The sequence below is a fragment of the Tiliqua scincoides genome, chromosome 1 (assembly GCF_035046505.1).
Source record: "Tiliqua scincoides isolate rTilSci1 chromosome 1, rTilSci1.hap2, whole genome shotgun sequence".
Classification (NCBI taxonomy): Eukaryota; Metazoa; Chordata; class Lepidosauria; order Squamata; family Scincidae; genus Tiliqua; species Tiliqua scincoides.
This window is the reverse complement of record NC_089821.1, coordinates 17,121,369-17,135,001: the sequence shown is the minus strand read 5'-3', so window position 1 is coordinate 17,135,001 and position 13,633 is coordinate 17,121,369. Positions and strand designations below refer to the sequence as shown.

Genomic DNA, 13,633 nt, shown 5'->3' with positions numbered 1-13,633 from the left:
CCAGCAGAGACAGAGGATTTCATGCAGCTCAGTGATGATGATCTCTTTGCAGCACTTTAGGACTTCAGCAGGGATGCTGTCTTTTTCCAGGTGCCTTGCCAAAGGCAAGGGAGTCCAGGGCCACGTGAAGTTCTTCTAGGGTTGGTTCACTGTCAAGCTCCTCCAGCACAGGCAGGCACTCAATTTGCTCCCCCAGCACAGCTGCAGCAACTCCTCCAGCATAGCTGGAGCTGCGCTGTCAAGCTCCTCCAGCACTGGCAGGCACTCAAATTGGAGAAGGAGCAGTGGTGAGACAAACGGGATGCAGGGGGAGGGGCAAGAGGGGTTTGTGGGTATCAGGAAATTGGAGAAGGAGCAGTGGTGAGACAAACGGGATCATAGGATTAAGTTGAAGGATTGAGGAAATAGTTGGAATCACAACTTCTTGGGAAGGCTCCATTGGGACATCCTGTTGCTCAAGAGAGCCAGAACACTGGTTTAGCATATGTTTTCAGTGTCTGGAATTTGCATCTGAGTTGGAGTCAATGGCTGGAGTCAAGAGCCTAAAATGGCCTGTTTTCCCTTGAGGGCAGGAAACTCTTAAGGTTGTGCCAGTGTTTTGCAAGGCAGATAAGATAACTTTGGGGAAGGTGCAGTTGCTTGTCAAATTTCTATGAGGCTCCTTTGTGTAAGCATGAGGTGGGGGGAGCTGATAAGAAAAAAAGAGTTGTCCTTTTGAATTCTGTGTCATGCTTACTAGAATTGGTCAAGAAGATCTGAGCAGCAAGGCCTTCCTGGCACTTTAAGTATGTGCTCAGCCTGTGTTCCCTTGTTTCGCATGTATAAGAAGCAGCATCAATGGTTTAGCATGTTTGCATTGATTTCTCTGAAGGAAACTTTTGAGATTGGATGAAACTATGTTTTGGTGTTATTTTCTGATGCTGATCTTTGGGCTTTGAATGGGAACTGCAATGAGATTTTTTAATTGTTTAAGTTTATACTGTATTCCTATGCAACTGTGATGTAAATATTAGAAACTGTTTTGCAAGACGCAGAAAGCAGATCTAACTTGTAGCACTTAGCAATCTGCTTGATATAGTGATTCATCTTCATGAGCCTATAACATGACAAATATAGCAAGGTGATGTTCTTCTAATTCACTTCCTTACTAAGCTAGAATGTTGTTGTGTTCCTCCCTTTTCCAAGCAGTAAATGAACAGAGCAACACAACTGATCATTTAGTGAGGGTGTCAGGGTGTTAACCAGAGTTGATTTAATTTATGTGATTGCACTGCTATCAGAGGATTAAGGAAGGAGGTTTTTCCCACTAAGTCTAGGAAGAGAGCTATACTCCCTTTTTTTTGGCATTTGATGTTTCATTAATGGCTACGGTCTGTTGAACTCATCATACCTAAAAATTGCTTAGGGTTTTTGAACAACCTAGTTCAGGTTTGCCATTTAGAGAATGCCTCTGCCCATGTGAACTCCCTTTTCTGATGTGAATGCCCTGCTCCAAGCTCTTACTTCAAGGATGAGTGGCAGAATTTATAACCTTGGCCCTTTGAAATTTTCTCCCTTGTGAAACTTTTAGGTGCCTGTTTTGTATCAACATTTAAGTGACTGGCTAAGTTCTGTTTCTGGTTCTCTGTTGAACTCTCCTTTTGGGCAGAATCTAATGTTCGTATGAGATATTGTCTGGTTTAGTGGGTGTCTGTGGGTTTTATTATTTGACAATATTTTACATTTTATTGGTTGGCTTAAAATATTTTAATGATCTAAAATCGTTTTTAATGTTGATGGCTATATTTTAGATGTTGTCAGCCTTCTAAATGTTAACCATTTGGAGTTTACCAGAATTGGGGGAAAATGACACGAGTTATTTAAACAAATGCAAGCCTATTCCATTTCCTCAAATGCTGTCAAGAACCAGGGCTTGTGAAAAGTTTTGTAGGGCAGGAGGCATGCAGCACCTTTCTCTTGGCTGAAGGTCATGAAAATGTAAAGATCTGGTAGGCCAGCCTGGGATCCATTTACTCCAGTCTCCTGTTGCCAACAAGGGCTCCAAGAAACTAGATGGCTCCAAGAAGCTTACAAGAGAGCATTGAGGCAGTGTTCCCTTGGCTATGGTTTGTCCCTGGCATCTGGTATTCAGATGTTATCTTGCCTCTGAACATGTAGGTAACTTTTTACTATCCTGGCTAATAACTGTTGATAGACTTTTTCCCCTTTATTACATCCTTTAGTAATGAATTCCTGGGGGAAATTATGCGGTGTGTAAAACAGGGCTTCCTTTTGCTCTGTTTTTAACTGACTGATTTCATTTGGTGTCTTTAAATTTATTTAAAAGATTTTTAGTCTGCCTTTTTGTCCCACCTAAAGGACCATTAAGGTATCTTGCAACATATGATATAGAACAAGTATTACAAACATTCTAAAACGAACCATAATAAATAAATAAAATAATGAAACAGAGTGAATGCAGACAATTTCAGTGAACAACAGATCTAAAAAGAAGTATTATGAAAAAGGGAGAACATCTTATCTCTTCTGTTCACTCCTTCCATCTTAGCTGAAACCAAAATTTTCCCAGAATTTTAGCTTGTCTTCACTGGGAAGACTTGGCCACTCTTCCCTTTGTCTTCCCTCCGGCTTCAGGAGTTTGTCATGAAGCAGTGGGGCATTGTTTTCTCTGTAGGCAGTTGATGGTGTGTACACTGTTTAATCACAATATACACTATCATGTTTGGATTAATTACAACTTTTCTAGAGACATGTGAGACCAGTAATGTAATCCTGTGCACTTAGAGTGACAGCGCAATCCTAACCCCTTATGTTAGTGCTTTCCAGCACTGAGGTAAGGACAATGCAGCTCCAAGGTAAGGGAACAAACATGCCATTACTTTGAGGAGGCCTCCATGAGTGACACCCAACTGCAGGATGCAGCACAAGTCCCATTGGCACCGCTATGCCAGTGCTGAAAAGCACTGACATAAGGGGTTAGGATTGTGCCCTAAATCTCCTGAATTCTGTGGGACTTACTTCTGAGTGAACATGCATTGGATTGAGTTGTTTGTATTTGAAAAAGTAAAATGTTAATTACTATGACTGCAGATTATTTGAAATATGCTGTTCCAGGAGCATATTTTTCTGAGATTCTTTTATTCCTGAAAAGTTGGTGATGGTTGCTGATACGAATTCATGGAAATATATATCTGGTTCAAAGTTCATTAGAATCAACAGAAGGAATAGTACAATGATAAATTTAGATTTTGTAAAATTAATATTTATTTTAGAACAGAGTAAAATAACACAGTTGAGATTGCTTCCTTATTGAGTTATTGCAAAACAATTGTATAGTTCAGTGGTTCTCAAACTGTGAGCTGTGGCTCCTTGGGACCTGTGGAAACCAGCTAGGTGGCCACAGAATTCTTGCAAAAAACTCGCCACTCTATACAATGTATAGGATTGTAGCCCTAATGGGGAGCCACATCCATTGGCCCAGTAGATCAAGGTGAAAAAGCTGAATTCACCAGCTGAAAAAGTTTGGGAACCACTGGTATAGTTTGATGTCACCAAAAAGTATATTTCAGTGTTCATTGCACAATCAAGTTTTAGAAAAAGGGAATATGATTTGGAAATGAAATTATAATCTTATTGGAGAATGAGATAGCAAGAACTTTAAAGTGATTTTTGCACAACCATCCCATTCATGATGCAACCGATGCGGCTGTTATTAAGAGGAGAGTTGCAGGAAGCAGCAAACTGACTAGGTAACTTTCACACCAGTCTGTCACTGCTTCCCTCCAGCCCTCTGTAGATGGAGCAACTTTGATCCCTTTTCTGCTCACCAAAAGATAGCTTTTGTCTATTAATAACCACTGTTACACTGTTACCCAGACTGTTGTCTGACAGCAGATTGAAAATGTTAAAGAGGTTCTCTTGAATCTGGTTTCTCAGAATCTTTTGAAAGTTTCCTCCACCTTGGGCATTTGCTTTAACATGGGAAAGGCAGGGAAACAAACAAACAAAACAGAATAAAATTCCCAAATCAGGATGCAGCTTCTTGAGCAAAAGGTATGCAGCAACCTAGGGATAGCCCAACTTGAAGCCCCCACTGACACTACTCGTGATCCATTGCCATGTGTCACCTCCCCCCAAAAACCACATGGAAGGTAGTAATCCAGTTCCACAGTTCATGATTTGTTTAAAGGTGCCGCTTGAGGAAGGAGCAGCATGAGGTGGCAGGGGGCTGGATCACCACTATCTGTGCCGATTTTTCATGGAATAGAGCTCGCTTTATCACAGGAATGGTGTCTTCACTTGTCACATGTATATATGCATGGCTATATTTTTAAAAAGTTGGTAATCAGTGGGGCCATGAGGCCATAAAAAGCAAAGAGTAGCAATAGGTCTGTCTCATTTTTCTGAAGAGTCAAATGCATGCAACAGCAATTACTAGTAATGTTGTTTGTCTTGCTGTGCTAATAGAATTGCTGGCAGGTGATAACAAATGGAACATTGGATGTTGTGCCACTGAATGAGCTCTTAATAGTATGGCTAATGTTATTAGTTCCTGTAATAGCGCCTGAGTAGTTGTGGGACAAAGTTGGCATCTGGGTTTGTTGCAGGGCCTAGTCTCTGCACATGTGTTTTTGTCAGGTAGTCTGTTGCTGGTTTGCAGTCATTTTTCATTAGGACTATCTGGAAACAAGAACAAGAATACTACCCCAGGGCTTTGAGAGAAATATCGTTGGTAGATCACGGATGAACCTTTTGGAATGGTTTTTATTGATAGCTGTTGGTTTCAAGTTGTGTCTCATAATTTTCTCTGCTACCATTCTATAGTATGTGTTTCCTGGGCACCACTTAGGCCAGGGGTGTCAAACTCATTTCATATAGTGGATGGAAAAGCAGTCATTGCGCTTGCTGAGGGCCAGAAGTGATGTCATTAAGCAGAAAGTGACATTGTTGAGCGGGTGATAACAGTCGCGTAGCTAATAAACATGTAGCCTGGTGCAGAGCTCAAAATGATGCCCAGGAAGTGATGTCACAACCGGAAGTGATATCACACTCGGGCTTTTTAAAAAGTGCAAATTGGGGGGAAACCTGCCTTCTCCCCCAGACAGTTCACCACACACATGATCTGCTATCTCTCCCCAGCCAGTGGCATAGCTAAAACATCTATATGATACCTGGGATCAAAGAAGATTTTGTAGCCCCCCTCCATGACAAAATCAAATTTAATTAAGTAAATAAATAAAAAGTGTGCCCCTTATTAGTTAGGGACACTGTGCTGGGATGAAGACGGATGGCTATTCTCCCCCTGCTAAATATAAGAGGAGCACCACTTGAAAAAGTGCCTCTTTACTAGTTAGCGAAAGTAGCTGTGTTATGATACATGGAAATGAGAGCTGACACATATTAACTCCTTATTGGTTCCATGCTGTATCATAACAACATCTCAGAACAATCAGTCTCATGGGTCAGTTTTGCGTTAAGAAAATCCACTTTTTGTTCCATAAGGCAGTTGTGTTTTTGTTTTCTGGTTAATTGGCCATACAACTCTATAAAAGTTGATAGAGATAGAGATCTCTATCAAAAGTTGATAGAGATAGAGAGCGTCTATCCAGAATCGCAGTGTGGATTCCGAGCCAACAGGTCCACCACTGATATGGTATTCTCCCTTAGACAACTGCAGGAGAAATGCAGGGAACAACGACAGCCACTCTTTATAGCCTTCATAGATCTCACAAAGGCTTTCGACCTGGTCAGCAGAGACGGCCTCTTCAAGATTCTCCCCAAGATTGGATGTCCACCCAGGCTCCTCAGCATCATCAGATCTTTCCACAAGGACATGAAGGGCACTGTTGTCTTCGATGGCTCCACATCAGACCCTTTTGACATCCGAAGCGGAGTGAAGCAGGGCTGTGTTCTTGCACCAACCTTGTTTGGGATTTTCTTCGCTGTCCTGCTGAAGCAGGCCTTTGGAACTGCAACAGAAGGCATCTATCTCCGGACCAGATCAGACGGAAAGCTCTTCAACCTCTCCAGACTGAGAGCAAAATCCAAAGTCCAGCTGAAATGTCTGCGTGACTTCCTCTTTGCCGACGATGCAGCTGTCACTACCCACTCTGCCAAAGATCTCCAGCAGCTCATGGATCGTTTTAGCAAGGCCTGCCAAGATTTTGGACTGACAATCAGCCTGAAGAAAACACAGGTCATGGTTCAGGATGTGGACTCACCTCCCTGCATTACAATCTCTGAGCATGAACTGGAGGTTGTCCATGACTTTGTGTACCTTGGCTCAACGATCTCCGACACTCATTCTCTCGATGCCGAGCTAAACAGGCGCATCGGTAAAGCAGCTACCACGTTTTCCAGACTCACAAAGAGAGTCTGGTCCAACAAGAAGCTGACGGAACATACCAAGATCCAGGTCTACAGAGCTTGCGTCCTGAGTACACTTCTGTACTGCAGCGAGTCATGGACTCTTCGCCCACAACAGGAGAGGAAACTGAGCGCTTTCCACATGCGCTGCCTCCGACGCATCCTCGGCATCACCTGGCAGGACAAAGTTCCAATCAACACAGTCCTGGAACGTGCTGGAATCCCTAGCATGTATTCACTGCTGAAACAGAGACGCCTGCGTTGGCTTGGTCATGTCGTGAGAATGGATGATGGCCGGATCCCAAAGGATCTCCTCTATGGAGAACTCGTGCAAGGAAAGCGCCCTACAGGTAGACCACAGCTGCGATACAAGGACATCTGCAAGAGGGATCTGAAGGCCTTAGGGATGGACCTCAACAAGTGGGAAACCCTGGCCTCTGAGCGTCCCGCTTGGAGGCAGGCTGTGCAGCATGGCCTTTCCCAGTTTGAAGAGACACTTTGCCAACAGTCTGAGGCTAAGAGGCAAAGAAGGAAGGCCCATAGCCAGGGAGACAGACCAGGGACAGACTGCACTTGCTCCCGGTGTGGAAGGGATTGTCACTCCCGGATTGGCCTTTTCAGCCACACTAGACGCTGTGCCAGAACCACCTTTCAGAGCGCGATACCATAGTCTTTCGAGACTGAAGGTTGCCAATACAATACTAAATTGGCCATAACTTTTGGTAGAATACAGATATTCAAATGGGATTTGTTTCATTGCATTCTGCTTTAAATTACCTTTCCAATGATGTATAACATGATGGTATTATTTGTACATACCAAATTTTTTCACAATTTTGGCCACTCCTGTCAAGCTCAGCTTGTTGTCCCCTAAAGCTTGCTGCCCGGTGCAACTGCTACCCCCTGCACCCTCTTAACTATGCCACTGGGTGATAACCAGACATAAGTTCTTCTTTCTTGCTTGGGAACTCATAAACTCCAAATGACAAAAGAGAAAATATGCAAATCTTGATCATATTTTCAAGATACAGGATAGTTCAGTCTTGGCAGAAACTGCTGATAGGGTGGCTCCCATGGCAGTTGGGCTCTCTCATTGCCTTGGCAGTGTCTTCCTTTCTCACCCCCTTGGTCTGCCAGATCCCAACCCCTGTTCCTGGGGAGTTCGCTCTCTTTGGACTTGTGCAACCTCAGGAGGTGGTGCAAGTCTGAGGAGACCCATTGGGGCCAGGGCGCCTTACCTAGGGGTAAGGGAATTCCCCTTGCCTCTGGCTGAGCTGATTCTGGCCCCTATTCTGCACTGGGTACAGTGCATGCCTCTTGGCTTGCCTGTTCCAGCGCAGAATAGTATGGCGCCCTTAGGCCATCTCAAACATTTTCTTTACTTGGTTGGTTGTCTGTTGTAGTGTTAAGAATGCTGGGTGTAAATCTGTGTCCAAGAAAATGAAACATGATTGTTTTGTAGGGCTTGGCTATAGACAGGGATAATCGCACTGGGGGGGAACTGCTATAAGCATGTAGGTTTGGGCAGCAAAAAGCAGTTGTCTAGTACTGAGAAATTATTTTTTATTGCACAGTCGTACTGTGCTATCCATAAAATGAATTTCAGTGCAATTATGCCTGCACTGAATTAGATAACCTTCAATGTCCCTTCCAACAATCTATGATTCTGTGTGATGGTCCTCTCAATATCAAAATGTATTTGTCCATTTCCCGTATTTAATTGCTTTCTGCCACCACTCAGAGAGTACATCATAGGGCGCAATCCTAACCCCTTATGTCAGTGCTTTCTAGCACTGGTTTAGCGATGCCAATGGGACATGTGCTGCATCCTGCAGTTGGGTGTCACTCACAGAGGCCTCCTCAAAGTAAGCAAATGTTTGTTCCCTTATCTCAGAGCTGCATTGCCCTTAAGTCAGTGCTGGAAATCACTGACATAAGGGGTTAGGATTGTGCCCATAGTCTATTATCCAAAACCAGACATTGAAACAGAACCACATTTATTCCAATTGATATTGTCACAATGGTTACCCTTTGGGATCTGTTATAATTCAAAATCAGTTTGTTTTGTTTTTCCTATAGAAGTGCATGTATAGAAGTTTCCTATAAGCTGGCATGAAGTGCATCTTGAATGCAAAATGTTGGTGTTGAAAGAGTTTTTGTTTCCTTGCTGTTTTAATTTCTGTATTCCTGTTTCCTGTTGTTTGCAGTGGTGGGATGAAAAACTTGACTTTCATGCTGCCTTCTTTCAACATTTGGCAAAGGTAGTTCCAGACATCTATTTTACAGAGATGGATCCCTTGCCAGAAAAGGAAGAAGAAATGACTCAGAAGACCATACTGTATCCTCTGGAGTGGTATTTGTTTGGGGAAGATCCAGACATTTGTCTGGAAAAGCTGCGACAGAGTGGCACCCCTCAACTCTGTGGGAAGGTGTTCAAAGGTGGTGAGACAACTTATTCCTGCAGGTGAATATTAGTCCTCTTATATTTAATGTTTCCTACTGTGGTACAACAAAACAATATAGTATATAGTTTGTAACTTTGGTCCTTAATCTCCAAAATACCTTTTTGTTTTCTGAGGGCTTTAGGGAAGTAATTGTCACATGAAAGTCCTGTGGAAGGCATATAGGAGGAGGTGATTTGCTTTCACTTCAAAGGGAAATATTGTAAAATCCATATCTTGCGATGAATATCTCAGAAGAGTGGTGGGAAAGTATATGTAGAATTTCTTAATTATAGTCATCATAATTTAACCTAACATGACCAAAATATTAATCATGTATATGTAACAGACATACATTAGACTGGGACAGGGGTGCCCAAACCCCGGCCCGTGGGCCACTTGCGGCCCGCTGTGGGTCCCCATCTGGCCCCCAGGGGGCCCCCCAACTCCAGTGGGCACTCGGCCCTCCCCCCAGCCCGCGCTGGCCTGCCGCGTGAGCTCTGCGCCTTGCTTTCCCTTGCTGCCGCTGAGCTCACTGGCAGCGAAGGAAAGACGAGCCCAGCTGCCTTGCAGGGCCTTTTATAGTGGGAAGGTAACGTGAGACTTGCAGGTCTCTCATTACTTCCCACTATAAAAGGTCCTGCAAGCAGGCTGGGCTCGTCTCCTTTCTTGCCCAGGGGCTGGGCTGGGTTGGGCTCTTCTCTGCTCCATTTGGCTCAGCTCCCCTCCCCTCCCCTCTCCTCCCCTCCTGCAACCTAAGCCGGGGGGGGGGGAGAGAGAGATCACGAGGGAGGGGAACCCAGCCCAGCTAGCAGCACGTCTCCCTCCGGAGCGAGGGAGGGCTGGTTGGCTGGCCGGCCAGGCAGGCAGGCAGGAAGCAGCAGCACATGGGCAGGCAGGTAGGCAGCCCAGGCAAACAAAGGAGGGGAGGGTGGGGGGGGCAGGTGAGCAATCGGGTATGTGAAAGTGTGGAAGATCCCCCCCCCCCCCGTGCGTGTGTGTGTGAGAATGGGATCATAAACTGGCATGAAGTTCCCCCCCCTTACTAGGGTGGATGGGATCATAAGCTGGCATGAAGACCCCCTCCTTACTAGGATGGATGGGATCATAAGCTGGCATGAAGACCCCCCCCCCCCTTAGTAGGGTGGATGGGATCATAAACTGGATGGAATTCATTCATTCATTTTCGGTCTCTAATATATTCATTTATGTAAATTTATTTAAATTTGAAATGTAAATTAATTCTTTTTTTTCCGGCCCCTGACACAGTGTCAGAGAGATGTTGTGGCTCTCCTGCCAAAAACTTTGAGCACCCCTGGACTGGGATGATAAATTCAGTACATTGTCTGTTACATCTATTGTGGCAACGCTGTTGAACTGTGGTGGCTTTGTGAGATCTTGGATGAGGTGGTGGTTATACACTTACACCAACTACTTATTTTTATTGCAGGGACTGTGCAATTGATCCAACTTGTGTACTTTGCATGGATTGTTTCCAGAATAGTATTCACAAAAACCATCGTTACAAGGTAGAAAATTTTTCTTGTTGTAATATACAGTCAGGTTGCATCTTACATGTGACTAGTTTCTGAAGTCAGCGCGTAAGGCAAATATTGCATATACAGTTGGCCTGCATCTTATTCTGAGGTTGGCATATGAAGCCCAAATTGTGCATAGTTGAAGCTCCCTTAAATACCACAAATGCATACTATCTCTTTAGAGCACAGTACGGGAGGCACTCAGAAATTGAGGAAACTGCAGCTTCATTCTCTCACTTTAGGTTTGCTATGAGGCATATATAAAATAATATAAATGGTGGGCAGAATTGTCTGCGCTACTTAAAGTGTTGTTTCTCTATCTCTTTTTGGGGGGGAGGGCGAACACATTTATTGAAATTCATACAAGACACAGGTTTATAGTTAAATCTGAAAAGTATGTACTAGCTATTTAAAAACTAAAAATCACCCTGTGAGAGACATGTGGGATCCAAGTCATTTGAAGGAATAGCAGATACATTCTCCCATCTCATAGTCAGTCTGGGGCATTTACCCAGTGAATGAACATTGGGCAGAATCATCTGCATTATTTGAACTGTTGTTTTTTCCCTCTCTCTTTTTTTTGTTTCTGAGCACGCACGCTTGAATTCACTCAGGTAAATGCACATTTGTTGTGACCTGACTGAATTGTTTTCAATAGAACTTCTAAATTACATGTGCATAGGTTGTAGTAACTATAAACTGAGAGAGTATAGAAAGATGCTAGTTTGTTACCAAGGATGATTCCCCCACAAAGTATACTAACGTTGGTGATGTGGTCCTTTCATATCCTCATCCATAATTTACATGTTTTCTTTGTTTTCATTTTTTCTGGTTTAAAACAATTCTGGATCAAGTTGTATGTGCAGTGAATGTTCTTATAGCATACCTTTGGATGCACAATTGTATTTTGTGCAGGATGTCCATTTTTAATGCTGTTATGGAGACAAGGAGTGTTGTGACTATTGAAATGAACTTTGGAGGTGATCTTGTGTATGATGGTCTTAATTGTTTCAGATGCACACTTCTACTGGAGGAGGGTTTTGTGATTGTGGGGATAAGGAAGCATGGAAGTCTGGACCACTGTGTACTATTCATGACCCTGAAGCTGCGGGTGGTACAGAAGAGGTAACAATTTCATCTGTAATAAATGGGAAAACAGCTCTCTAAACTGTACACACCCAGATTTAGCTTATTGAGGGAAATTTCAGACCGGCTGAATTTTGAGCCTCAACAAATAGCATTTTCTTCATTTCGTTTGGATTCCTCCTCTGGAAAAACTTTCTCACATGTTTGTGTACATAAGTTTAACTTTTTTATTTCATTAGGCCAAAGTTCTTACTGTGCAGAAGAGTTTTTCTTTTCCTTTCCTTAATAGAGCAGCCTCCTATATAGACTTATTTAGCAGCGACAAGCAGCCAAATTAAAAAGTAGCCTTTCTCTTTAGAAAGTATTTCAGTATTTTACGTGCATGCATACTAACTGAAATTGCAGTATAGATAAGTAAAAACATATTTCATAAGTTCAAGAGACAAAGGAGAAATTGAACTGGATAAATGTTCCATTTGCCTCTAACCTAATACAAACTTCCTTAGATGTTTTATGATGTTTAGTTATTGAGGGCTCAATCCTAACCAGCTTTCCAGCACTGATGCAGTCGTGCTAATGGGTACATGTGTTGCATCCTGCAGTGAGCCATCACAGTGGCCCCCTTGAAGTAAAGGAACTTTTGTTCCTTTACCTTGGGGCTGCATTGTGACTGTATCATGCTGGAAAATTGGATAGGATTAGGTTTTGGGTGTTCATCTTCTTAAATCATATTCAGGATTTGAGGCTTGACTGAGCCTCAGTGTATCCAGAACATCACTCTGCATTGTAGGGGAAACTCAGAAATGTATAATCCGATGTGCCTTCATCTCTCAGTGCGTGTTTCTGGACAGATTCTGTCATGGCATACGTGTTCTGAGTCTGGAAGTACTTTAGGAAGGCAGAGGCCAAGACATTTGCTTTCCAGAGGTTTTTCCTGTTTGTGTTCCTGGCAGAGATGTAAACCTGAAGTCTAATGTTGGGAAAATCTAATTCTAATACAAACAAAAGAGAGAGAGATAAGTGGTCCCCAAACTGTGGGTCAGGGCCCACTGGTGGGTTGAGACCTGACTTTTGGTGGGTTGCTAAAAGATGATGGAAGATCAGATAACTAATTGCCTCAAGCCCTGAGGCTATTCAGAATTTAGATACTGTGTCTGCTAATTACCCTGCAAAGAGCTCAACTCCTGCAGTTTCCAAGATAGTTGCTAATTGCCTTGCAATGAACTGAGCTCCTGAAGTTTACAAGCATGTGTAAATATAGGTCAATAAATGTTTGAGGGCCTTTTTTCTGGTTGTTATTACTTATAAACAAACAAAATACTATTTTTTTCTAGATCTCCTTTTTAAAAAGTCTGGTAAACCTTGGTGGGTCCCAATAAAATGTCGTTTAAAAAAGTGGGTCCCAATGTTAAAAAGTTTGGGAACCACTGCGATAAAGTAAAGTAAATCTTTTCAATTACATGTGAGGTGAAACATATTTTATCACAACTTCATTCTGTTTCAATGTCCTGAGTATGGGAATGTGCATTATTTCATTGTTGAAACTTTTGGAACCACTCCTTAGTTAGCAATATACTTCATCAGGCCAATCCTAAAACTTGTTTTGCTAGCAGATAAATTTTCAGAATGTCTGTTGCAACAAAATATATCATACTCTTGATGCTTTGATATTCCAGAGGCATTCTGCGGGTGCAAATGCTAGTGGCTAGGATGGAATATTTTTTTACATTCACCTTTTGTTTTCAGATTAGATTAAAATCTGATCTTAGATATATTTCTTTTAAGACCAAAACTGTGTTCCCTGAATACATGCTTATCACATGTGACATACTGAACTCATGAACCCAGTCACGCAACACCGTATTCTGCTGCCTCTGTCAGTATGTGAAAAGTGTATTTGGATCTGAGTCCCCAAGCTTATTTAAGCAATCTGTATGTGTCATAACTTCATATTATCTCTTGTGTAATAGCCACTGAGCCCGATACATGCTCAGGTATGAAACTCTTGATGAACCTGAAGGGGTGAAGCTTAGTTGTTGTCATTTTCTTTTAAAAAGAAGGAAGAAATTAGAGAACAAGACAGAATTAAAGCAAAATTATTAAATCACAAAATTATGGGGCATTGTTGAAAAGAGAGACATCACTGGGAAGAGGAATGTTCCTACACTAATGTGGTACAGTAGAGGAACACTTGTCTTTTAA

The 13,633-nt window shown here is 42.6% G+C and overlaps 1 protein-coding gene across 3 annotated transcripts in view; it reads left to right on the top strand.

Moving 5' to 3' along the window:
- UBR1 (ubiquitin protein ligase E3 component n-recognin 1) overlaps positions 1–13,633 on the top strand; it is a 97,242-nt gene that overhangs the window by 10,306 nt on the left and 73,303 nt on the right. For 2 of the 3 annotated variants that reach the window (XM_066631190.1, XM_066631174.1), the window contains exons 2-4: positions 8,574–8,830; positions 10,258–10,336; positions 11,360–11,470. In XM_066631190.1, the coding sequence (XP_066487287.1) occupies positions 8,655–8,830; positions 10,258–10,336; positions 11,360–11,470 (366 nt within the window). In that variant the 5' untranslated portion in view covers positions 8,574–8,654. Of the gene's footprint in view, positions 1–8,573; positions 8,831–10,257; positions 10,337–11,359; positions 11,471–13,633 lie in introns of those variants that run through there. The other variant, XM_066631167.1, reaches the window with a different exon arrangement.